Source organism: Gymnoscopelus braueri, assembly GCF_963280865.1.
Source record: "Gymnoscopelus braueri genome assembly, chromosome: 16".
NCBI lineage: Eukaryota > Metazoa > Chordata > Actinopteri > Myctophiformes > Myctophidae > Gymnoscopelus > Gymnoscopelus braueri.
The window spans coordinates 21,165,530-21,192,646 of NC_137616.1; the positions used below are offsets into that span (position 1 = coordinate 21,165,530).

At 41.4% G+C, this 27,117-nt stretch overlaps 1 protein-coding gene across 3 annotated transcripts; it reads left to right on the forward strand.

Annotated features, from left to right (window-relative positions):
- The first annotated feature begins 327 nt into the window (after nt 1-327).
- Nucleotides 328-26,382, forward strand: pinx1 (PIN2 (TERF1) interacting telomerase inhibitor 1). 3 transcript variants are annotated; one of them, XR_013934672.1, is made up of 8 exons: nt 328-365; nt 2,242-2,351; nt 2,465-2,557; nt 4,250-4,337; nt 4,804-4,893; nt 9,655-9,737; nt 24,390-25,307; nt 25,342-26,382. XR_013934672.1 is itself a non-coding variant. In XM_080452371.1 (7 exons), exons 1-7 carry the CDS (start codon nt 347-349, stop codon nt 25,095-25,097), a joined length of 1,191 nt encoding a protein of 396 aa, XP_080308497.1. In that variant the 5' UTR covers nt 328-346; the 3' UTR covers nt 25,098-26,382. The 3 variants fall into 3 exon arrangements, 1 of the variants encoding a protein (XP_080308497.1); XR_013934673.1 differs by having other exon boundaries at nt 24,390-25,273; nt 25,308-26,382; XM_080452371.1 differs by having other exon boundaries at nt 24,390-26,382.
- Nucleotides 26,383-27,117: the final 735 nt, after the last annotated feature.

Here is a 27,117-nt window from a genome sequence, read left to right on the forward strand (position 1 = left end):
TAATTAATGTATCAGTGGCCATGGGGTAAGCACTTTATATTAGACATTTGAACGTTTATATAGATAGACGGGTCAAAAAGGGAGAAAGTACAAACACTACGTTGAAGTTCATCCATGACGGACCGTCTTGGATCCATGGCCACATGTGTTTAATTAACGAACCGACCACCATCTTGTTATAACTAATTCGTATTTTGTAAAAACACACACACACACACACACACACACACTTATATTTTTAGGAAAAATCATGAACGGGGTTTGAAAACCTTTACAGGCAATTCTGGAAGACCAACATACGTACGTTACTTCCGCCCGGGCCGGTGTTTGTGAGGACCCCAGCAGGATGTCAATGCTCGCAGAACGTGAGTTGTTTTCTGTCAGTGTTCTATTAGTTTGTTGTTGTTCTCTTGTCAAATAAATACGCGGCGTAAGCGTTAATCCTTCGTGTTTTCTATTATTTACTAGCCTGAACTAGCAAGTGGTGTAATGTCAACCAAAACAGTTCTCAACAACGATGTCTCATTTGCTTGCTTAGCTAACATTAGCATTAGCTCCCAAGCTTCTCTAAACACATGTGCTGCATGTCTGACGTAGACAGTGGTGGAAAATGTAGTAAATTAGTTTTACTTAGGTTAGGTAAAAGTATCAATACACTGCAATGTAGAAATACTATGTTACAAGTAAAAGTCCGGAATAAAAAATGTACTTGAGTCAAAATGTAAAAGTATTGGTATCAAAATGTACTTAAAGTACCAAAGGTAAAAGTAGTCATGCAGAATGTTCCTTTTCGCAACTTTTCAAATGTATGAAAATCTTACAATGGATCTTGTAGATTGGCTGTTTTCAAATGGCTGAAATGTATATACAGTAGGGCTGAAGTGGGTAATGTATATGTTTTGTAATAATAATACAAATCTGCAAAGTAACTAACATAAGAAAGTACTTGCAGGCAGCAGACGACTTTTGGCAACAGGGTAACGTGACAGTTAGATCTTCATGAATTGAATACACAATGGAAACAAGCCCCATAGTGCTTTTTGTTATCCTTTTAACGATCATTGTGAACCGTACCTCTGTTCACATTGCAAACTTTTAAAGTATTCAATCAATCAACCTGTCTGCATTTAGACGAATCTGCGTTTAAAGGTAGCCGCAAGCAACTCTTACTATAATGCCCTTGACAGACAGCCCATACATCCAAACAGAAAAGTCCTATCTGATTTTATTACTAATTAACTCAGACACCAACATTGCTGCTATATGGAAAGCTTGAACTGTCCTCTTTGTCTCTGTCAAGTTTTTGTTTCACTGTAGACATGTTATGAGCTACTTTCTGTCAATACATTCTGTACAGGTGATTAATAAAAGTGTTGGAGTTTAGAAGCACTCGTTGGAAATCACTCAACTGTCCTGCGTACCACCTGTTTCTAAATGTCACATAAAGCAGCAGGACGTTGCGTTATCGAAAACGAGCGCTTCCAAACTGTATTGCTAATACAGATGAAAAAATTGGAAATGACGACACAAAGAAATGAAAACAGAAGAAATTGGAACTGTAACAAATTGAAGCTGTTTAAATGGGTATGCTCTCCTGTTTGGCTGAAATTGGCAACCCACCTGAAAACGTATTTTCTTTTTATTAAAGAACTGGAAAGACGGGGAGACTCCTGTTACTGAACAAACACTCAATAGCAACCATCACAATTTAGTAGTGCTTTAACAATTAACTTTTTTTTTGTTTTTACCCAAAAGATATCACCCTACCTTTAAGGGAAATACTATAAGTATAATGATTAGGGTTGGGATCCTTTAGGATTTTAACGATTCCCTCTTAACGGTCAGATTCCTTAACGGTTCCCTTTGACGATTCCTATAGGGGGTTCCAAGTGGTCCCTTACAGGTCTGTAACTCTTGAGAGTGTACAAATGGAACCAAATGGACCCATACTGGTCCATTTGGTTCTATTTGTACACTCTCAGACTTATGGTGATCCTTGATAAAAAAAAGTTTGAGAACCACTGGTATTGTAATTGTATAACAGGCGTGAAGTCCACATAACCAGCTCTGACAGTGTGATAAACCCGGTTCCGGAAACGGTACCAAATGTGATGGAACCAATTCCGGTTCCTCTATGTTGAATGGATACGGTTCCTGCGGTTCTTCTGGTTCCGGATCCCAACCCTAATAATGATGATACCATTGATTGACAAAATGTAACTCCATTCATTCTGTCTTTAGCACGGAGGAGAAAGAAGTGGTCTGTAGACCCTAGGAACAGTGCCTGGAGTAACGATGAATCCAAATTTGGCCATAAGATGCTGGAGCGAATGGGATGGTCCAAAGGCAAGGTATGTAAGCATTCTGTGACCGTATTTATGAAGGTTAATCTAATGTAAGTCACATTGAAAAGCTAAGGGGGATATCTGGAATCACATCTTCTCTTTTGTTTTGTCCTGTGAAGGGCCTGGGGAGAAATGAGCAAGGCTCCACAGATAACATAAAAGTTAAAGTGAAGAATAACAGCCTGGGTCTTGGAACAAATGTTAACCATGAGGTGAGTACAAAGAAATTGCATACCCTGATCACAAGTTTGGACATTTTAATACTTACTAAGTAATTTCTTCTTGTGCGTTTGCATCAAAAAGCTACCAAATAAAACCAGTCCTAACAGTTTGAGGAAGCCCAGCCTTTGAACAACAAAAACAAGACGCCATAAAAGAGCAATAGTCTGCAGCTTGTTGGCAGTAGCCAACCATATGTTATTTTGTATGTTTGCATAAACGCTGCAAGACTTTTCTTTGGCCGCTGCTGCTGCAAGAAAGTGGATGCAGATAGAGGTTTAACCTAGAGCTCGTCGGGTTAGGCATGTAACCCGAAATACCCGGGTTCCGACCCGTACCCGGCTCGGTCACGGGTCCATTCACAAGAAGTGACTCCGGGTCCGGGTCGGAGCCGGTACAGTCCGTCTCGGGTCTCGGTTCTCCGACTGTGAAATGGACGGTTCCACTAATACCCGAGTTGACCCGGCGAGCGGGTTTCTCGGGGCTCAGACTGTGAAATGCACGGTTCCACTAATACCCGGGTGGAGGGAGGGAGGTCGGTCGCTCAGAAGACAGACTGGCAGTGACGCAGTCAATGACTGGTTGCTATTTATATTATCATATCACTACATAATGTTATATCATTGACCTAAATGGCGATATATTAACAAGGATAGGATGATTAAAACATATTTATGTCTGTATTAGCCTTGATGATGTCTTTCTTGACCGAAGGCTCTGTCTGTATTAGGAACAACTTTGGACAGGTGGAAAACTTTAGTTAAACTTGCAGAGTGGCGCATTACTTTACCTGAGTTACATCTTCTGATACTTGTACTTGAATGTTGACATGAAATTATAATCCTGTTTAGTGTTTCACTACCACGAGCAAAGACTACAACGCATATTAACGGCGCTGATCAACACACACGTTGAAAGGCTAGGACAAAGATACCAAGGATTCGACAGTGATGTCATAATGCAACAAGGAAGTAGCGACGGACGCTACGCCATGTTCGAAGTTGTTTTAAAGATAGCAAGGATTCGTCGGCGATCTGATGTGACATCACTGACGAATCCTTGGACATATTTATATAAAATTGTAAAATAATCGAGTTAATATCAACATGTTGTTACCGGTATACTCTGCAAAGCACAATGGAAACTCCAAAGCCAATTATAATGTCGGTCGGTATTGTGATTTCTGCATGTTTTTGAGTGTTATTTTTCTATACTTAATTCTGTGACACCTATGTAGCCAACGTTGGGACAATGATAGTCTATATTGTTAAGTGGATGGGTAACACCTGGATAACGTCATTCTAGTGAGCGATGATGATCTTTCATTTTCCCGTGTTTCTGAAAACCTGATTTTAATGAAAGTCCTGAGCTCAAGCCACACTCCATGAGTTTAGTACGTGAGGATCCCATTTGAAACAAGCCATTGCGGCTTTCCTGGGCAATCCATTTTAGTTGAATTTGTATTGTAAACTGTACTGTACAAAATCACGGGTCCATTTGGGTTCGGGTATTTATATTTGACCCGTGAAGACCTCTAGTTTAAAGACGTGTTCTCTTTTTCATGTGAAGTTGCTTTGCTTTCAAAAAGAATGACTACTTATTTCAGTGATTATTGACCTTTTGAAGTTGGGTTGTAAAATGGTGTTTTTGGTACTGTGTTCAATTCAAATCTCTTCTATTTACAGGACAACTGGATTGCCCACCAAGATGAATTCAACCAGCTTCTGGCTGACCTGAACAACTGCCATGGTCAAAATCAAAATGATACCAGTGGTATGTGTGTTCCATATTGTATGGTGTTTTTTTAATGGTTCATTAGTGAATACTTATATGGAAGGATGGTCATTCATTCAGTTGTTTAGAACAATTTAATAGGATTTACAATATAATTTTGGACAACGTGGTGTAGTCGCTGCTGGTGATGTATTAATCTTTTGACCAGTAGAGGGTGCTACAGTACAATACTTCAGTGAGGACAGGCTAGGTCACAGTCACAAATGAACAGCATCACCTTCTAGTTTGAGTATTTAGGAAAGGAAGGAGAGCCCCTCTGTTTAATATAGGAATGATCATATAAAGCCTGATTTATATTTATTTGTGTGCCGAAAAGAGAAGATCTACAAGCTCACATTACATTGTGAGCTTGTAGGTCTGCTATTTTCGGCACCATTCTGTGTCTTAAGTGTGTTAACGTTTCAGTTGTGTAATTCATATTATTTTCCATTTGAATTGCATGTAGAATCCGTGCCAGAAGAGCCGCAAGGTTTTAGTTTGGAGGAAAAGTCCAAAATGTCCAAAAAGAGGGTTCACTACATGAAGTTCACTAAAGGTAGGTTTATATTCTATCGATTATCATAAGTAACTGGCATTCATAAGGTAGAAGACAGGGTTCTGTGGCTGGGGAATGGATGCTGCTGGACAAATTACAATGAAGAGCACCCACTTGATTGCAATCTCTGATTTGTACTTTATAACGGTTGTGAATGTTGCTTAAAAAAATTAATGCTAAAGGCTCGTCGTTATCACTTTTTTTTTGTTGCAACTTCTGGTATTTAGCATTTTGTCTAGAAGCATCCTTTTTATGAAAACAAAAAAAAAACTCTTCAGAGTAGAGCATGTTTTATCTTGTTTTGGGGATGATGCCACTGGTATCTGTGCCAGATAGTTTGTCTAATCAAAGACATCAGCTCTCTCAATCTCATCAGTCATCATTTGACATTTATCTGCAAATGTCCATTTTCCATTCTATATAGAATTAAACCCTGTACAGCGAGAGTCTCTTTGATCTACACTACAGTCACAAAGTAGGAGTGCTGTATTGAAATCGGTTTAACTCTTAGATCATAAATGAACTCATCAAGGAGAACCGCTCGTCGATTCTAAGACCGCCGTTTTAATTTCTCAGTGATGAATGGGTGCCCCGGCTCTCAAATCCCCCCCCACGTACAATAAAATCCTCTGTGTTAATTTATCAGTTTTTAACTCTTGACGTCTTGAGAGTGTAACCAAATGGACCCGTTTGGTTACACTTGCACGCTCTCAAGAGTTAAATTCCCACTGAGTATTTGACTGCGTACATACCCCACACATGCACACACGGAACCTCCTTCAGCCTCGCGCCCTTGGCCCAGGACCACAGATACGGATCACAGCAGCACTTCATCAGCCTGTGCTGGGTCAGTTGGTCCGGTCAGTGTTGGTGGAGAGCAGGTTATTAATAACTCATCTTCTGTACTTTCATTACTCCTTTACACGTCAGGAAGCCGAGGTCTTGCACGTCAGGGCCAGTACAGTGATAGGCCCAAGGAGGAACCAGTGTTCAGGGTCACTGGAGACCAAAATGTATGACATGTAGTCCATAATTTCGCTGTGGAGTCGTTGTGCCTGAGAGTGTGATTAGAAGATGGTTTGGCACAGTCATTGTAGTTATTTTGCCGTTCATTTTGCAGAATATGTATTAATGGAAACACAGTGCAGTGATTGTAGCAAGCAAGTAGCCCCTGTTAATTAAAGGGATAGTTCACCCCCAAAATGATTTTTTCTATCGATAAGTCCATGGAGACTTGAATTCATGGTTATTGTTTTGTTTTTGTCGCATTCCTAATTCAATAATTTGATGACCGGCAGTGGTTCCGGTAGGAGAGACAAAAAGAGTCTCCTTTGTGTCTCCTACCGGAACCGCTGACTACTGGTCCGCTGGGCATCAAATTATTGGCTTAGGAATGTGACAAAAACAAATAAATATCCATGAATTCAAGTCTCCATATAAAAAATGTAATTGTTTGGGTGAACTATCCCTTTAAATGTCCCTTGGGTCTCTTTGGTCACTTGGGTTCAACTTGTTATTAGGTCAGTTTGCCTTTGGAATTAAAATATCTTAACTTTTACCTCACCTGGAAGAGCCCTGTCTTACGTCATTCAAGAGCAACTTCCTGTTTCCTGTTTGGGGCATCTGGCATGTCCATTTACTGGCCTCCCCAAAAAACAACACCTCCCAGCTCCTGCATGACCCATTAGATGACCCTGCCAGATAAGACTGGGTCTCAATCTCTCCCCCAGACCCCTTCGCCCTGTTTTTTTTTTTGTGATCTTAATTTAGCTGTCACCAGAAGAAGGCCTTGCCTTGGAGAGATAGCAGGAGGGAGAGAGGGAAAACGTCTGGATGCACCTTTTACAAGAGTCTCTTAAGACATGGAGGATGAACATCCTTGTTCTTCCCCTTCCAGGCCTCCTCCCTCCACCGCTATCTCCAAAACAACCTCATTGACCCCATAAGACCTGGAGTCGGTTTAAAAGCCTAAAGGCCTTCTTGCATCAGCCTCTACTAGACATTAAATAATGGTAACTAGGGCTGCAACTATCCATTAAATGCTTAACAATTATTAAGCGAATATTAGCGATTATTAAGCTCACAACACGTCACATGCACATCGTGACACTTTGTGTACTTTAAGGTCGGTTATTTTCACTATTAATGAAATTATTTGACTTTTTTTTTAATGTTTAGCCTATAATAACATGCCCAAAATATGGATATATTATTTGTCGATTAATTAATTTAATTATTGATTACTTTTTATAATCGATTAAATGTGTTAGTTTGATTAACTGTTGCACCCCTAATAGTAACCCCCAAACGTTCCCAACCTAAGTTTGGAAATGCATACAGTAAGTAGACTATAGCCCCACCACCACCACCAGTTTTTGGTTGATCGGTTAAGCCATAACACAAGGCAGCAGTAGACACTGCTGTTGCCCCTCAGTTGTAGTCAAGCAACTACAGGGACGCAAACGGCAAAGAACTCGTATTTGAAACTTGAGAGTTCAATGCTCGGTTCACAGTGGAAGGCTTAGTTGCTGGAAGACCATAAAGACTTAAATGTCACCTCCCATTGACCTTGTAGGTCACACCCTCGGTCCAGCTTGTGGTCTGAATCGCCTCGGGCAACCTAAGAGGTTACCTGGCAACCCAAGCCCTGCCACGCCTCTTCGCATGCATCCAACCTCTGCTCTTAACTGTGTGTCTGTTGCCAGGTTAAGGCTGTTTAATGGATTTAGCATCACTAAGCTGTTTGAATGTCAAGTTCTACTTATGGAACTACACTATGTGTACTCAGATGTTGTGTAGGCGTAGGGCATTGCAAGATTTACGAGATGTTAAAAGGACTTGGATATTGTGAGCTTGTAGATCTGCTATTTTTTTTTAAATATTTTTAAATGTTTTGAAAATATTTGCCTGTAATGACATGCCCAAACTAAGGCCACCAGGATGAAAGTGGTCAGAAATGCAGTCAGCAGTCAGAAATCTGACTGCAGCATGGGTGTGTATCTACTTTATACTCCTAATATATATTTATTTAGAGATACTAGAATTAAAAACAGTCCTGTAGTTGTGAAACGTAGTGGCCAAACAATATTCACAGCAAATGTAAAGCTCCGGGCCTCTGCTGAAAAGCACGCCCGTTCACTCTTCCCCCTCTGCTTTTTATTGATATCCTGTTCCTGTTCATGCTAGCTCCTCCACCGCCAACACTGAGGATTGATGGCTTTCGTTTGTGGGGAAAGGCACCAGCATCTCCAATGTTCGGGCCTGTGCCCACAGCGTAAACCAGTAACCCAGTTTTAATTGTCCCCCCATCTATCACTTGTCATAGCAGCAAGTGTGGTCTGTGCGAAAGTTAACTAGTACTGCTCTCTCCATCCATTGGCCTGTTTTATCTGGCTTCGCCATGGCCCTTTACTTTTCTCAAACCTCATTTCTGCATTTCAGCCAGATGGTTCATCTGCATTAAGGCAAAGCAGTTTATCAAGGTTTTGTGCAAAGTGCAGTGCCATAGTTCACAGGTGCTAACAGAATAATATTTTATACTTTGTTTTACAATGGCGTTGCATGGTGAAAATAGCTGATTGTGTGTGTGCTATTTTTGAGAATATTTCCATGGCCAAAATACGGAGGGCCAGGTTGAAAGTTTAAAATAAATTCGAAAATGGTTTTCCACTCTGCTTTTCAAGTAGTCCATTAGTGTCAGTTGTCAGATTAGTGGTTATGTCCGTTGGAACCACTGTACTTTGTTCATCTGGTTCGACTAGTTGTCTGCAGTGTCACTTGTTGTCATCTCAACAGTGACCTTGGAAACCATCAGGTATTCCATAACACTTCCCACTGCACATTAGCAGTGCGTACCCCCCATCCTGCCTGATGGCATTCAGCCACCTTGGAACCATTAAAAAAAGAAAAAAAAGCCTATGCCCCTTTTTATCTCAACGTTGTTGTTTGCACTTTCACCTGAAAGCCTCGGCTTGAGAATTTTGACAGGTACTTCCTCAGTCAAACAGCAGAAAGGTCAGGCTGGGCTTAATTTTACCTTCGACCTGAGATCAATAGGCGAAATACACCACACAACCCCCTTGTTTATTTTAGTCTTAAACATAACGCCACAGTTTAGCCCCGTAGACTTGCATTTGCAGTGGCTTTGAAAGAGAGGAGGGGAGAAAAGGGGTTTAAAGCAATAAATAACCAAATGTTATCAGGGCCCTGCTGGAGGAAGAGGATGCAGCTGTACGCACAGGGCTCGGGCCTGAGACGGCCCACTGTGGGCTCCAGGAGTCTTTGAGGCCTAGTTTGAGTACGCCGAGTCCGGAGGCGTGGCACGCCAGACCCCGTCGTGGGTTTATTTTTCTTTGCCGTTTTATCCCAGAAGTAAACCACACAAACGTGCCCTTTCTTTGTTCCAACATTTTTTTCATTCCATCTCCTGCAACTTGTTTGGCTGATGTTGAAACCAGTCAGGTGTTATCCAGGTTTTTTGCATGTTGATTTTGAACGTGATGTTCTGATAATCCTGTAGGCTTTTGTTCACCATTTTAGGTTCAGACTCACCATTTTAGCTTCAGCGTGTTTTTAAAGCATTCTCTTAAATATAGTTATTTTTGTTTGTGTCAACTCAAGTTAGTCGCCGCTTTCCGTTTTGGGTTATGATTAAGCACCCAGTGTTTGTAAGTACCAATATGAAGGTTTGGCCTGTTGATTTGTTTTGCATCAGTATTATAAGCATATTTTGTCTTAAAAACGTTTGTATTGAACTTTTAGGAAAGGACCTTTCCAGCAGAAGTGAAACTGACTTGAACTGCATCTTTGGAAAGAGGTCAAAGTCTACTACAGACCAACAGAAGGTAAGATCCTCTTGGCTGTTTAAAGACGGGGCAACAGATCATTTCAAACACAGGAAATGTAAATAATGTGAGAGAAAAGTGCCTCTGGTAAAATATAAACAATACATTCAAATCAGTGTTACTTTGAAATGGTAAGCTGCCCCCAACATTTTCTATAGTAAAAAAAAAAAGTATCTATATTCTTTTCCCAAGAATATATACCTTGTTGCTCGGCACAAAAACAATTTGCATCGACATAACTGATAAATCATGTCATCTTTTTTCATTTTTAAATGTGTTACCTTTGTGGAGCAGCAACAAATCTGTGGTGTTGCTGGTGTGAGTTAATGGGTTATGTTTGTTACAATGACTGCGCCATGTGTGGTGGTTGGGTCGTCGTCATCAGTTTAATCTTAATCTCAGTTTAATGCTTAGGTCAAGTATTCTTGACCTAAGCATTTAAGAATGAGTGTACTAACACTCAAGCATGATTATCTCATAAATTCTTCAGATCCAAATAATCTGATCATGCCAACTATGGCATAGTTAACTTGAACTTGAAGGAGTTCACATTCCTGTTTGATGTTATGTTGAATTTTCATCCATGTGGAAAAATATGCTTTCATGTTTTTCATTCAGCAAAAAGAGGCAGCAGGTACACTTGGATCCACTGAACTAGCCTTAACTAGAAGGCACCAGTCCCTGACTTTTTTCTCAAAGCAGTCAATGTCAGCTGAGCACTGCAGGGGGCGAGGGGTGGCACACCTCCGGTCAAAGTGGCTCTGGCTTGTGTGCCGCTGTCTCTGTAATCAAGGGTGTCTGCTGCTTCTGATGCCATCGTCAGTGGATCCAGTAGCATGTGATCTATTGGCCTCTACAGGGCATTGCCCTCGAGCCCAGGATTAGCCATGTCATAGCATGCCGCTTGAACAGCGCCAGCAGGCCACTGTTCGTGGCGGAAGCACCTCTAAATCCAGTTAAAGGATTTACACTCTTGCCTTCTACTGCTCTCCTCTACACTTCAGCCTTCTCCACTTGATGCAGTCACATCAAGTAGTTAAATGTGCCAGTGGGCACCGTTACAGGCAACTCAGAATTTGGGTGAGGTTTGCAGAAAAGTGATGACACCCCCGAAGAAGTCGATAATTTAACCCATTAAGACCGGGAACGCATCTGTGTGTCATTTTTAGATTTCTTTGGGCTATTCAAAAATAGCAGATATGCAAGCTCATAGCGCGGTACCGAGTGCCGTTATGAGCTTGTAGATCTGCTATTTTTGAAAAATCTTGAAAATTTGCGGCAAAATTTTGGATTATATATATTTTTTAAGCGAACATTTGTCAAATATTTAGTTCCAGGAACCCCCAGAAGCAAAGATTTGAGTTACAAATGTCCGCCAAAAAATCTAATATTTGCACAACTTTTCATGATTTAAAAAAAATGGCAGAGATACAAGCTCATAGCTGGTATATAGGCACCTCGTGCCTTGTATATGAGCTTGTATATTTGCTATTTTTGAATAGCCCAACGAAATCTAAAAATGACACACAGATGCTTTCCCGGTCTTAAAGAGTTAAAATGTCCTCTTAGCTTTGGTGGTTGGTTACTTGAGACTTTCTAATAAAATCAGGTTTTGGCCTTTAGAGGTCCTTACACTCAAGCAATAGTTCATTTCAGACATTTGAGCCAATTAGTGAATTGCCTTGCCATGAGCCTCTTGCATTATATTTAATTACCCCATTTCAAATTATCTTAGTTCACAATACTTAAATAGAAAATAATAATAACACTAGTAATTCTAAAGTAAATACTAGTGTAATACTTATCTATATTATACATATCTGTTTTCATATGCTCCATAGATCAAGTATCAGTCCAAGGTTACTCATATCAATGAACGTTTTGTTTAGATTATGCAGGTTCTCGTATAATAACTTGGATGTCAAATGTAAATGTACTAGCTTTGGTAATTATTTCAAACACTTGATTTGATGCGTTAATGATAGTGAAATGTATCTGAAGTATGTAGCAACGCCACTCAGAGATTTGTATGTGCTAGCTACTAGTATTGGCTCTGTAGAAAGGTTGCCTAGTACCTATGTTTGTTGTGGGAGAATACAGAGAGCAGCTAAAAGCTGTAACATAAAGCCCAACATTATGGTGTGTAGATGGTGATTATAGATGTCCCCATTATATGATGCACTGATACAGGTATTCAATTAACCGTGTGAAACTTCAAATAGTGTTGTAGGGCAGGGGTCTTCAACCTTTTCAGGCCAGGGACCCCCAAACTGATGGGGAGGTGGAGCAGGGACCCCCTACCTCGTAGGGTAGGGGGGCTACCACATATATTGTATATTTATGTATACAATTGTGTTTTATATTGCCTGCTCCTATACGCACCTGCCCCAGTAGGTGTGCAAAATAAAAATTCTCTACAAAATATGTATAAACATACCATGTTATTGTGCATTGTGCCTCCATTTATCTGTTTGCTATGGATTCATGTTATGTTGAAAGACAATTTGACATTTTGGAAAAAAAAGTTATTATTTTTTTCAAACAAAAATATTGTTTAATCAAACAACAATTTCGCGGACCCCCTGCAGTACCTCCGCGGACCCCCTAGGGGTCGCGGACCCCCTGTTGAAGACCTCTGTTGTAGGGGATAAAAATATGTAGTCCATATGAAAGAATTGAGGAATCGGACGTATATTGGAACACCCTTCTCTTTCAGTATAAATATCAATGCTTTACCTCTTGTTAACAAATCGTTTTACCATGTTAATTTCTGGTCATCCTTATGGAGCTGAATAGCAATCATAGATGTTGCCTTTTGATGTGGATACACTGCAAAGTGTAAACCCCTTGCACAGACTTGAATTTTTTATCTCATGCCTTTTGTTTGAAGAAATTGGCATCTTAAAATCCATAAATTGCCCTAAAAAGCCCTGTTTTTCTCCTGTGAGACTCAGCAATTGCATCACAATGGCTGCTGCTCCCCAGTTGATTAACATTGGAAATGCAAGCAATACATGCCATCTTTTTTTCCCCCTCTTTTCTTTTTTCTCTAATCGTTTTGTTATGGGTTGTTATTTCTCAGCCAGGAGGGACACCATTGACCATATCGAAAACACTCAACACAATTACAGTGGCGTCCCACGGGGCCTTGTGGTAAGGTCTAGGAACATCCGAGGCCATGTTGGCCTCTGCTGGGTAGAGTGGCTCATTGACCAGCCATGCTCTAGTCTTTCCGTGTCCTGTGAATATCTCTTTAGTAAATAGAAAGCATATTGGCGTGCGTGTATGTAATTACACGTACACACTTGTTTTAACCCATTAAGACCTGCAACGCATCTGTGTCATTTTTTTATTGACTTTGGCAATTCAAAAATAGCTGATATACAAGCCCATAGTGCGGCACCAAGTGCCGCACTACGGGCTTACCCGTATGATGACCCGTATGATGATATGTACCCAAATACATATCATTTTGGGGGTCCTTGACATGACGAAGTACCACTGATATAGAAACATACGTTTTTCAGAATACTGTTGGGATTTAGAAGACATTTGTAGAATCGGCTTCATGTCTTAACTCTTTAACTGCCAGTATATACATTAATAAACTCACACACTGCCAGCGATTTTTGTGTTTTATAACCTTTTCAAGTAGTCGCAGAATATTTATCTCCAGTATGATCGATCCCGTGATGGTTGCTAATCACTGAGGGTTTCACTGTGTGGTTTCACAAATGTCAACGAGGTCATCGCGACCTCGTTGACATTTGTTGTCCGCCTTTGAAAATAGCATGTCTGGACCAAAAATACATAGTAAAAAGAAAAAGTACACAGGAGCCGAGATACAGCATTTTTAAGTAATAAGTTAACCAGGGAGTGAATGGAGCAGTAAATCTTCAGATCGCGTTATCTCTGGTTCTGTGTGAAAAAGCCATGTGGACCAAGTACCAATTAGCCTCGATCTCCAGGCTTTTATTGTTTAGTTTTGCTAAAAAATAAAAGCCTGGACCAGCGCGTCGGTTTACCCGGTATAGAGCATCGCAGTTCCCGCCCACTTCCTGGTTTTTCATGGTGCCGGAAGAAAAAACTCAATGCACTTTTCCCATTGACATTTGCAAAAATATTTATATCTATTAATTTAAGCCTCGAATCAAGCCATCATGACATCACATGAATCATGACCATAAAACGTTTTTTTCTGTGATTTTTTTTTAAAATTTTATATTTAATTATATGATATACTATATTTAATAAATACCCTTGTTTTGCCGTTTAAAAAATAAATAAATCACAGAATCAAACGTTTTATGGTCATGATTCATGTGATGTCATGATGGCTTGATTCGAGGCTTAAATTAATAGATATAAATATTTTTGGAAATGTCAATGGGAAAAATGCATTGAGTTTTTTCTTCCGGCACCCGGAGGGGGCGGGAACTGCGATGCTCTATAGGAAGTGTTTCATTTCCCCAACCAACCGAGTGCAGTGGGCGTCGCTCGTAACGTTGTGTTGACGGGGCGGGGGCTGATGGACAGATCGGTGAACCAATGGGATCACACGCATTCTCTCGCCGGAGATGTTAAACCCGCCCCTCTGGGCACGAAAGCAGTACCAATTGACTCAAACACCTCCATGGCAGTAAAGGTTAATGGGTTAACTGAATTTAAACTTTTGAACATCCTTGCCTATAATGACGTGCCCAAAATAGTGACACCAGGTTGACAGTGGTTAGTCAGGAAGATTCGTGCATACCTGGGCAATGGCCCGTATCCACATTGATGTGGGTTGTGCTGGTAGGGTATGTTCGTGTCTATATCTACTGTGGGAGGGTTGGCCTATTGGCACCAATGTGTCCACACGTGTACAGATACCGGGAAGAGCGAGGTAGGGGCGTGCACATACTGTTGCCTGTTGCATATCTGCACCCTGACAGTCAAGGTAATCTGGATCAGCTTCTCTAAAACTGTACTCTTTCCTCCCCCCGTCCCACCCACCGCCTACTGCTGTCTCCCCTGCCTCCACTTCCAAGAGCCCCCCTCTGCTGGGGTTTTCCTTCCTCCATAGAGATGTGCTTCCTGCTAGCCCCTTATCGCTGCTTACAACAACGCTCCCTGGAGCACAGGCAGACACACACACACACACACACACACACACACACACACACACACACACACCCTCGTACGTTGCACACCAAAGACAGTGTTGTCTGCGTTGAGTGGAACATCCAGCATTTATTTTCTCCCCACGCCTGCAACAGCCTCACAGTTTCAACCTCTACCGTGTTTACAGTCTAATAGTGATTATCAAAGTTCATCAAATCTGATAGTGGATTGTGACATAATAAATATACAGTATTTGCTAGCTATATCTGACATAAAAATGCCTGTAATTTAAATGGTAGAAAATATAAAAGCTAACGGCATGACCACCAATAATTACCGTAACCCCATCATCCCCTGTAGCCGCCTGAAAATCTATACTCGAGACCATTATTTACCCTCCTTGACCAGTAAGTGTTATGGAGCTGTGGTAGAGCACCTGTCCATCTGCAGTCGTCCCTGTTATCCATCACCCATCCCACGCCCGCAAGCTCCCTCCATCTCCTGCCTCCTCCTGTGCCCCTGAACACAATTACTCATGGCAAGACAAATGACAGGCTCCCTCTGCTGAGATATCAAAAAGCCCCGGCCACTTTTAAATGAAGGCACTTTGGCAGCCCTGTGCTCCCTGTGCTTATCGGCGGGCGAGCAGTGCCCCTGGCCGTCCTGTGTCCCCCCCTCCTTCCACCATCACCACCCCCAGTTCTCTGTGCCCTCCTCAGGGGGTTTAGTTAGGGGAGCCACAGGGAGGGCCAGCCCGGCTTGATTTATCTCCCTGGCCCCTCTGCCCGGCCACTCAGGCAGGCCGAAAGAGCCGACGAGGCTCCAACGGGCCTTGGCTAGAAAGCCCGGCATTAGCTGAAATAAACCATCCTGCCGCCCAGTGAAAAATGTCCTCTGATTGGCTAATTAATCAGTCAAAGGGGAGCGACGCGGCTTGTGACTTGAGGGACCCGAGCGGGCGACCGCAGAGGGCCCACTGATAAATAGACTCCCAGCCGATTCATACATCAACAAAAGTTACTCATTTTTTAAAGCCGCCAGCTCATGTGAAAGGTGGAAACACTGAAGCCCACGGTTATATATTTTTGCCCGCTATATTTCTTGCTCTTTTTTTTTTACTGTGTAGGGGGAAATGGTTGATCTCTCACAATTGTAGTTTTTAACATGGTCTAACAGGCCTGAAGTGTTTATTACTTTTCCATTAGAAATTCTTCTATCATCTCACTGATCACGCAAAAACATAAAGCATTGTTGAACTTTCTTTTGTGTGATCAATGAACTGAATTGTTAACGTGATGGATTTATATAAAATTATCCATAATTTATTTCGCTTTGGACTATACCATCAAATGTCTGTGATATTAGCAAAGCACTTCAGTCTGATTGTATAACTTAACACATTCATTAATACAGTGGTTCTCAAAGTAGGGTCCGTGGTCCCCCAGAGGTCCTTGAGGGGGTTCCAGGGGGTCCCCAGCAAAATGTGTTTATAAAGCTCAAAATTAGTTTAATACTCATGTCCTATTTTATACTTGGGCTAATTGAAAATCGTGATCTACAAGCTCACAACATTGTGACATTGCTCACAACATTGTGACCTTGTAGATATGCTTTTGAAAAAGGTTTTAACACCATTCTTTTATGGGGGTCTCTAGCACGACATATTTTCACATGGGGGTCCACGGCCAAATGCATATCAATTTGGGGGTCCTTGACATGAAAATGTTTGAGACCCACCGAATTAATAGATGGACTTGGACTATTTTATCTAATGCTTAAGGGACACATTTGGAAATAAATATCGGTTTGTTTGGCAAAAAGCCATCAGTGAATTAGTGGAATTCCTTGTTGATTTCCTGAGGGAATAAATCAAGGCAGTTCACTCTGAAAGGCAGTATGCTCCAAGAAATATCTATTTTCCTAAATAAAAAATTTCAGGCACGTCAGTAGCAGCTAATTTAATACCAGTGCTGTGCTCAAAAGTGTAGCGGTGATAAATTGCGATTTGTGATTTGCTGTTTTTTTGACATGTGAAAGTCCCAGACAGGCAACGGGCACGGTGCACTCTGCTCCCCGGGTCGGCGTGACCCCTGCAGCCTTTCTCACTCCCACTCCTCTTCGGGCACAAAGGGTCCACAACTGAGCCTCATCGGGTGGCACCTGTTGCGGGTTCTTCCTGCCCACGCCTCGTCCACATGAAGGATCGCACGTCAGCGGAGGCTCCCCCGACGCCGCCATCTTAAGGAATATGGGGCAGGGGCGATGCACATTGGGGGCTTGCGTGTTCGGCAGATGCGGCAGCAGGGCGCCAGGGAGTCAGTGGGCGGAGTCACGCAGTGAAACTTTGCTGACAGCGCAGAAGCAAAGTGTCTTTTCTTTACGAAAATATGCTAAACACGATGTTACAGGTCTCACGAGTCAGTCAGTACCAGCTACTAAGGCCTATACACAGCAAGTAAGATGGTGTTGAATATCTGCTGGTCGGTCAAGAAACTAGCTGGAATGTTTTTTTTTTTTTTTTTCAGTACATTTGCTAAATTTTGTACTGTATAAATTGGCCATATTTTAACCTTACTTTCCTCAAGGGTCGAATTCACTTATTTTTTTCTATGACGTTATATAATTGACAAAAACATTGCAACATAATGGTGGCTTTATTTTCAGCAAAATTGGCCGCCGACTTATGCATCTGTTGAGAGAAGTCACCGTGGAAAACATGCATTGTGGCAAAGCGGCTGGCGCGTCTGGAATGGGCTACATGCACTCGTGCTGGGCACCTTGTTTGTTGTGAAACCGAGGAACTCTAATTCACTCTCGGATAACATCTAATTGCCTCAAACAAAAGCTGCGCCTCTCAAAGAGCGTGTCCGTTGACAGGGCACCATTGTCGCTGCCGCCGAAAATAAAGGGACCCGCCAAGTGACACAACCACCACCCCCCACCTGCGGAGACGTGCGCACACACACACCTACTATCTACCTCCCTGGCAGCTCTGTGGACGGCTCCCTCCAGGCCGTGCCAGCTCGCTGACACTTACAGATTAGTGCCGAAAAAAAGGAAAAGGGAGCGTCTGTCTCTTAGTTACAGGACTAAGCTAGAATGCATGGGGCCAGGGTAATTACTGCCTGGTGCAGTTAACTGCCCAAAGATTTCCAGCCCCCTTGGCTGTTTACGGCCACAGCCTCCCGTTTAATCACTGACTCTTAAACTTAATAAATCACGGCTGGGGAAAATAATCGCTGCATCTTCTTTCTTTGGTGAGGAGATGAGGGGGGGGTACCTTTATGCTCTTGGGGGGCATTGTCGGCAAACACTTGCAATGTTAAACAAGCACAGGGCAGTGATGCTGCATGCATAATCTTGTCTTCATTTGTTACTTATGATAAACGTTCTTGCGTCTGGGAGCAAAGTGCAATTTTTCAACGCCCAATTTTATTTATTTTTTGCTCAGTTTTCTAGAAGCTAAACATAAGCTAAGATGGTGTGCCTTTAGAAAGGAATTGAGGAACCTTGTTGGATATTTAGTCATTTTGTTGAAAATCCTATTCAGACATTTCTCATTTTGTGTACACATTGTCATTTGGGTTCATTGCTTAAATGTTACTTTCTTAAAGTTATTTTTGCAGAAAGTAACACCAAAAATTGTCTTACCAGTGTCGCTGCTTCAGAGGCAATGATGTATCTTCTTTTGAAAATAATTGATGGTGAACTGAGTCGTATGTTTATTTATCAGAGGATAAGCAGGGATATCCACCTGTTTTCCTGTCCGCCCACATCAGGCTCATGAGGGATGGGGCTGGTGGAATTCTCTGCTCATCAGGGAGAGACAGCTGGGTAATCCAGGCCTGATCCATAGACCTTGACTATCGCCAAATTTATTATTGTGGCAGGACAATGAAGGCACATTCATGCAATTAGAGAACCAACCAATATTGGCTGGATGTTATTGAAAAAATTGCGAGTAATGCAAACAGGCACTTTTTAAGAAAATAAATGGGTAACCAGAGCTCTGTCGAATGCTAATGAATATGGGTCCCAGAGGTGACTTTTTCTTTCAGAAGCTGATGATTAGTAGGACATAACTGTTCTTTGGAAGAACTCTTCACATTAAAGCATTCTATGTAGTTTTACCCAGGTTTGTCCCTCAGTCATAGACGTGAGTTTTTACCATTATACTAACAGGTTTGCAAACATGTCTGAACCTCATATACACACCTTCATTTTCCGCAACATTGGGTTTAGTAATCCAGGATGAGTTGTTTTGGAACACCCAAGACAACATTAAAACATGACTCAAACACATCAATCAAATGGGTAAATGGGTGGTGTCAGTTATAAAGTTTTTATGTAAATTGACATTGGTTTAACTTATGTTTTATCAACAATTATTCCTCTGCAATATTTTCATTGCCCTCTTGTTTACACAATTATACCCGTTTCGCATTAATCTCACGTTCCGTTTTGAAGAGATTAACAGATCACCTATTGCAACTCCGGTGCCAGTGTCTTGATTTAATGTAATAGTAGATTCATCTGTATCTAAGCCTCCACATGTTTATCAGGACTTTCTCCAAGTCTTTCTCCCAAGGTGATGTGGGTATTGCTATCTTTAATAGCAGTTGACCATTCAACCACTGAAATGTAGGTTTTTCCTCAAGTACAGTACAGTTTTGCATTAACATTAGCCAGTTTACTAACACACTCAAACTTGAATAACAAAGGCAACAAAAAATGCCTAGATATTATTTGTTTATTTACAAAGAGAGACGAATCACATTCAACAAAATGGTTACTTTCTATATTTCTTTAACTTGAACCTTAATTTATCTCGTATCCATAGCCTTATTTTTTATTTGTTTTACAAAAGACGGTCACCTTTTAAAGAGATTTCCTAAAATTTATAAAACGTTGTAGAACTGAATTGAACCCAATGTGTTTGCAGCAGCATCATAGGCACTGTGATGAACCTTCCCCACTATTCCTCTGTGTGCTTGATGGAGCCCGACTGAATGTCTTGGCACCTTGCACATGGTGCTCTCCACTGGCTCCATTAGCAGGAGAGAGATAGACCTGGAGTATCTTGAAGGAGGTGGCCTGTTGAATGTCTTCCCACCTCTCCTTTTCTCTGAGACCCTCTCTGTGGGTCCTCCCTGTGTTCCCTGCCCAGCCCCAGCCCCCGCCAGGGGAGAGAGCAAAGCAGGAAGGGCCCGATAGCCAGCCAGACCGCTCCTCTGCCGAAGGAGCCTTATCTCAGAGCTGCACACAGCGCGCTGAGCGCATCCTCTTCCTGGGGTTCTGGGGCTTGGAGCAGTGGGAGGAGGAACAGGAATGGTTGGATATAGGTGTGTTTACCACTACAGCACTGCTTCACTCCCCCACCACCCGGTGCTCTTGTCTAGGCCTGCCTCCTTGCAGCCATTCTTCTTCAGTTTTAGTGTTGTGGGCTTGCTATGAGAATTGCCATTATCACTTTTTGAACTGTACAGGAGGTGGTTATCTCCTTTATGCAGTCATGTTGACCAGTCTTCTAGTTTGGGCACAGATTTGGCTAACATTAACACATGCCTTGACATTTTAGGAGTATTTGATTTTAAGTGATTCTTGTAACGGTATAGGATATGTTCCTTTAAAATAGCCTGAGCAAGTTTGCCCAAACATCTTTAAGCTTTTAGAAGGGCCATGTTAAATTAATTTGTACATACAAATGCATTTCATCACATGCCTATAGACATATGCACGTATGCGTATATACAGTAATGGCGTATGTGTGTGAGAGAGAGAGAGATCTTAAACATCACTATTATTACTACCATTGTACTCTGTAATACATGAGACTCAGCATCTTGGAATGATCTCTGTGGATGTATCAGTTTCAGTTATGGCTGGGATTTAGGAATCTAGCTATCAAACACAACTCAAAACATGCTGTGTCAGACAGAATTCCTCACCGGAAGAAATGCCAGGATTAACTCAAAGAAATGTTCACTATGCCCTTAGGTACAAATGAAGTAGGCTGTCATTTTGAGGCCTGTAAATGATGCGATAAAATCTTTGCTTTTAGCAATCATCCAGTTACCACACCATGCAAGAGTCCTCTGGTTAAAGACCTGAAAGCATAATGCCTTGCAGCATCATGCACAACATGGTAAACAGGAGTGGTTGCCTGCAAATGACTTGCAAATGAGTAGTTTAATTTGAACTAATTAAGACCTGAGGCCGTTTAAAAAAAAAACTTCTAAATCCTAACCAATTAAAAAAAACATATTTTTATATATATAAAAAAGAAATTGTGTTGCTATATACATATATATGTATATAAATGACACTGATGCTTTCCCGGTTTTAAAGGTATAACAAACGTAAAGACTTTCCAGGTCTTAATGGGTTAATTCAGCGAGGCTCCGTTTTAAATGAGTCTGAAGTGTGGTTAATTTAATTGAGGAAGAAGTGACAAAGAAATTGACACAACTGGCCAGAGTAGGAATAGTGGTCAGTAACAAGGATAACTATTTTGTTTCACACACTTGCAAATTAATTCGAAATGGAAAAACAACAGGTGGCACTGTATAATATGTGATGCCCCGACCCACCAATAAAGCGCACACGCTTTATTGCGCGTGCAACTTGTATGCGTATGTTCTCGCCAAACTTGGCCACAGCAGGACGTCTGATAACGTCTGATGATAATGCGTGCGGACACACTTTTTTTTACCGCCCAGGGAAGGAAAGAAATCATGCACGAGCAGAGCGTCCGTGGGTGGCCAGTAAGAATGGCTGTAGTCAATAACACAGAGTCGAAGAAAAGCATCTGTGCACTTATGCTTGTATGCCTGGTGGGATTTGTGCATAATACTGAAAAAGGGAAATGTTGAAAAGTAACTTGGAATAGTTAACAAAATAACTGGTTACACGAATTTAAATCAAACGAACAAATACACAAAGCACCTTGTTACCATAGAAATAGTAATTTCTCTGAGATATTTTACCTTGAACACATATCAACAGAATCTCCAGGGGTGTCAATATTGCTAGCCAACTCTTTTGGTGTACACTGTACATAGCTCTGGTTGTCCAGCCTGTGCTCAGCACAGCAATTTTTCCCCTGTCGTATCAGAGATGAGCCTAATGGAGGTCCCCAGGCAGTGAGAAGACCAACCACACACCAAGTTCCAGCCACTTCCCTGATGAAGGGGATGTTTCTCTCACTCTCACTGCCCTTACCTTCTCCTTACCCTCGCTCATTCACCCCCTACCCTCTCTCTCGAGAGAGTAATTTCACAGGCAGTTGGAAAGTGGCCCCCAGCCATCATCCCAAATCCCTGTTACATGTTGTTCGGCGCTGTCAGCTCTAAACCCCATCCCCAGTCTCCCGACCAGAGAGGATGCCATTGTGCAATAACAGGGAGTATAGATTTTCTCTGGAAAGTTTTGTTTAATGGCATCTCACCTGAAGGTCCATATCCCCCTCGTTAGAAGTAGAAGCCTATTTTTGGCTAAGTTCTGTGGTAGTGGAGAACTTTCTAGGGCCTTTGAACAACCAGCCATGTGTCTTTCAGCCTCACTCATTTGTGGATTTACCCTAAAGGTTCTGAACCCAACCAGTATATATGAAATATATACTTAAATAGGTTTATACTTTCACTTTTATACTAATGTATTTCTATATTAAGTATTGTTGCTTGCATAATTTCAATCCTGAATGAAAACTGAGAACATTATTCCATCTTCTTGATCAATATCCAGAGTCATCTATGCATTTTTACCGATTTGATCAATGTATTAGTCTTCAACACAATGACTTTACCTTCCTTTCCCGTATAGAATAGTATTGACTCTTAAGGGGTGTTTTAGTCTTTTATGGACAGAGACTAATCGTCGGCTTCTTGCTAAAGTCTCCAGAGGCCTGGCTTGAGAGAAATGAGAATCCTGCTGTACTCCAAGTAACCACATTAACAACCAAATGCAGATAGAAAATGCATGCAATTATTTCATATGCTCGAAGGCACACCTGCATGCTCAGAAGCGCCACCAATGCATTTCAGCATCAAAATATCCCACAACTCGCCTCTGGATCTACACTCATTGTTTTAGCAGCTCATCATTTTCGCATGCCTTTCTCACACAGTATTCGGGGTCAAAATCAGTGTAATCTGGATGTAAACGCATAAAGGCCAAACTATGAGGTGATTGACCTCAACATGCTTTTTTCACGTTTATCTCTAATCTGTAGGGTTTGAAAAATGCCATGCCCGTCGCCATCTCGAAGGCAATACACAGAGCGGCAGCATTGTTTAGTGTGATCCTCTGGAGGAGCTTCTGTATTCTTCAGGACAAATCATTATGCATTGAGTAGGCCATTAGGAAAATGAAGACAAATGGGTCGCCGGGGTGGCATGACAAACTGTTCGTGGTGTACAGTTAGATTCTAGACTGTACTCTGTACCCCTGTGGTCGGACACAGTTTTTGCACATTTGGCCCAGTGAAACAGGTAGCCATAGCCCGAAGGTTAGAAAGATGTTGCGATCAGGGGGTCTCGGTCGCTGTTACCTAGATTTGCTTGTGGAAAATGTACTGCACTTGCTTAACAATAACTGTTATCAGTGTGCCTTAAAGCCCTTTTGTGGTTTCTTTTGAAAATGTGGAGTGTGTTAATTTAAAATGTAATGGGTCACTTTTAGTAAAGTCTGTATGAATAAATGTTGTTTCCATGGATACAAAACATAAATAATTTGTCCATGTCATTAACCTTTCATTTTGGTTAGTTCTGCCACTTACCAGTATATTACTGATGCTGGGCAGTGACATTGAACAGACAGAAATGTATAGAGACAATAATAGATGAGAGCAGAGATGTCATCCCAGTTGTATTCAATATCCGCAACAGCTCCCTGCACCATGTTGATTTTGTGTCCTATGATTAAAAACGGAATACAAAACTTTGAGTGTTGGTGTAAGGTGAATTTTAATATTTGTGGAAACATTAGCCACCTAAGCTTGTAGAGCTGCTATATTTGAGGTTCAAGAACCTAGCGAGTAAAGTTGAGAGACAGAATCTAAATGAATGTTATTTCTGCCCTGGCAGCTTCCCAGTCACGTAACCGAAGGTGTGGCACACACTTGCGGCACCGTATTATGTTGTGAGATGAAGGTGATGAAGTAAATGCAAGATGCATAGCTGGCCCCATGCTTTTGTCATCTGCTTAAAACACTTTAAGACCATGGTCCCCCTGTGGTCTATACTAGCCGAAAATGGCAGATCTACAAGCTCACAATGTATCGCAACGCCTTGGGACTCTAGGGTTCATGTGGTTAAAAATAACAAATGTGTTTTAAGCAGATCTTTTAACACCCATTGTTAAATGAAAACTATTCTTGGGCCCTTTTAACTCATGCAGATCTGGGCCATTTAAACCTCCCCATGATGACTGACAATCACTGCAGCTTTGGGGTCTTCCACCATTGTCTGTGGTCTATTTTTGTGTCGGCCCTCTAAATGCTACACGAAACCCTTGCGCTACCTTCTCATTTGTATCTTTTCTGTCTTATAGGAGAACAATAGCAGAGATTCCCAAGAGAAGGAGGAGAAGAATGAGGCTTCCACCACTTCTGAACCTGATGTCGAGTCCATCACCAAGACTACGACCAGTACTCTCAGCATGCAGGAGTACTTTGCCCAGAGGATGGCTAAGCTGAAGAGGTCTCGTGGTGAGGCCCAGAATCCAGCCTCATCCTCGCCACCCGAGGCAGAGACCAGCGAGACGCCAGGCTCATCCGAAGAAGTAGACGCCATCCGCGCGGTCGACGACGCAGAAGAACCAAAGAAGAAAAAGAAGAAGAAACGGAACAGAGAGGCTAAGGACGAGATGGCCGAGACCACTGTTGCTCCCGCTATCATCGAAGTAAACGAGGATCAAGAGTCTGCGTATTCAGAGAAAAAGAAGAAGAAAAGCAAAAAGGCGAAAAAAGAAGAGGCCATGGATGAGGAGGACTGCAGCTCCACCTCTGGTCTGGAGCAGAACGGCACGGAGGACCTGCCCCCTGCTAAGAAAAAGAAGCATAAAGCTTGCAATAATGACTCTGATATGATTGGTGGACATGACCCGACTGATAATCTAAACGTGGAATCTGAGGTTGTACACAAAAAGAAAAAGAAGAAGAAGCAAAGAGAACAGGTAGACAGTGAGGTTCTAGTGGCTCAGGAGCAGGTAGAGGAGAAGAGATCCAAAAAGCACAAGAAAGGGAAAAAGAACAATTAGGGCATAATTTAAGTTGTTTTCTTTACCTTCTCCCAAATCATGAACTGTAAATACATCAGGATGATGTGATGTGGTTCATCGATCAGGATTACGTTACCTTTTCCCACAACATCATGAACTCTAAAGACATCAGGAGGATGAAATAATCTTTTGAAAATCTGATTGTGAAAGCTGAGGTAGCTAAATAATTTGAATACATTTCTCGCAGAGGTAGCTGAATAATTTGAATACATTTCTTGCAGAGGTAGCTGAATAATTTGAAAACATTTCTCAAATCAAACATTGTTAGCGAATTGTGATTCTATGCTTTCAAAGCTTATACGACGACAGACATTTATGCTTAAAATACGCTTATAAACCCTTCCTCAATGGTGTAGTTGATGATTTTTAAATCGGTCCAATAGAGCCTTTATATTGTGAATCTTTGAGGCTGCACAGTACAAGTGTATTCTTGCACTAATGCTCGGCTACTGATGATCCTGCTTTGCTCTAGTCTTGGGCATTCATCAAATTCATCTTTCCTTTATGAATGTCCTTGTCTTTGATTCTCATAACCATACATTAAAATTAATACAATTCCAGGCATCAGACAAAACTAACATGATGGAATATGTAAACCCAGGGTGTAAACAATGATTTCATTCCAGAATGATGTACATTCACTCTAATTGCTTTATTGGGTATTTATATTTAAAGCCTCAATCTGGGATTACTTCCATAGTTGGTATGCTGCAGAGTCAAAAGGGCATTGATGGACCGCATAACATAAATGCAAATATATTATTTACTTCTGTGATGAAATAAGACGCTAAACGAGCATATGATGATATAAATATTGTGATATGATTTTAGTCACTGCCATGTACACTGCTGGCACTCCAGGAAAGGTGCAACCGGCAACACAGTCATTTGTCAATCGTTTAGAGAGCATCTCCAACTATGGCAAGTGTGACAATTTTACAACTGGTGTGCCCTACCATACAGATGGATAAAATAATGTATTATTTGCAATACATTCTGGACTGGAGCTTTTGATTTTATTCTCTAGCCAGCAATCGGGTGGTGTGTGTGACCTCTCATTTTGGAACAAAACCCTACAATATGTGTTGTGATTCACATGAATTATACCTTGAATGGTTTGTGTTGATTTATTTATGACACATTTCAGAATGACAAAAATCTGTTTAATAGAACATGTAAATGGTTTTAAAGAAAGCTTCTGAATAGTTATACAGGTGCCTTTCAATCAGAGAAAAGTCCTTTCAATAAATCAACATTATGTACATGTGTTTTTTCTTATATATTAAGTGTGCAGATTGCAAGGAGAAATGCAAATTGTGTTTTTAAAAATAAGTAAAGTTGCTGTAATTGACAAGCAATTCTGAGGATTCGTAGACAGAATATTGCTGGATTTAACCTTTGTTGTACGAGTTACACGCTATTTTTGATGCACGACTCAACTAAAACTCACTAAAACAACTCGGGCTAAACGAACATCATTCCCTGTCTATTGCATGAGCTATTTGCGACAGTCAATGTATCAATGGAGAGAAGTATGGCCCAAACTGAAATGCACCCCTCATAAATGGCATTCGCAGCAGACTCCTGTCTCCTCACCGATTTGATTAATGACGTTATGAATTCCTGTTCTTTTGACTGAACAGACCAGACCCTTAACAAGCTGGTCTTGTTCTGAGACAGAGTGGGTGTTATGAGTCAAAAGAGGAAAAAGGAAACTAGCCGTCTGCTGCTGCTGTCAACATGCATAGCATATTCCCATCAATGTCAATTTACTAACTGATTCATAATATGATTTGATTAACGGCCCCATAGTGGAATTTTATCTTAATATAGTTTCTTATTGGTAGGTTTACATTTGTGGATGGTTACGGTGTAAGTGTAAGGTTTGTCTCATCAATCTTAATTCTTAAAGCTGGTGAATTGAGCCAGGGCATAATGTCAAATGAAATCTACTCAGTTGAATAGTTTGAAGTGAAAAGTGTTTAGGCTACTTTTGGTT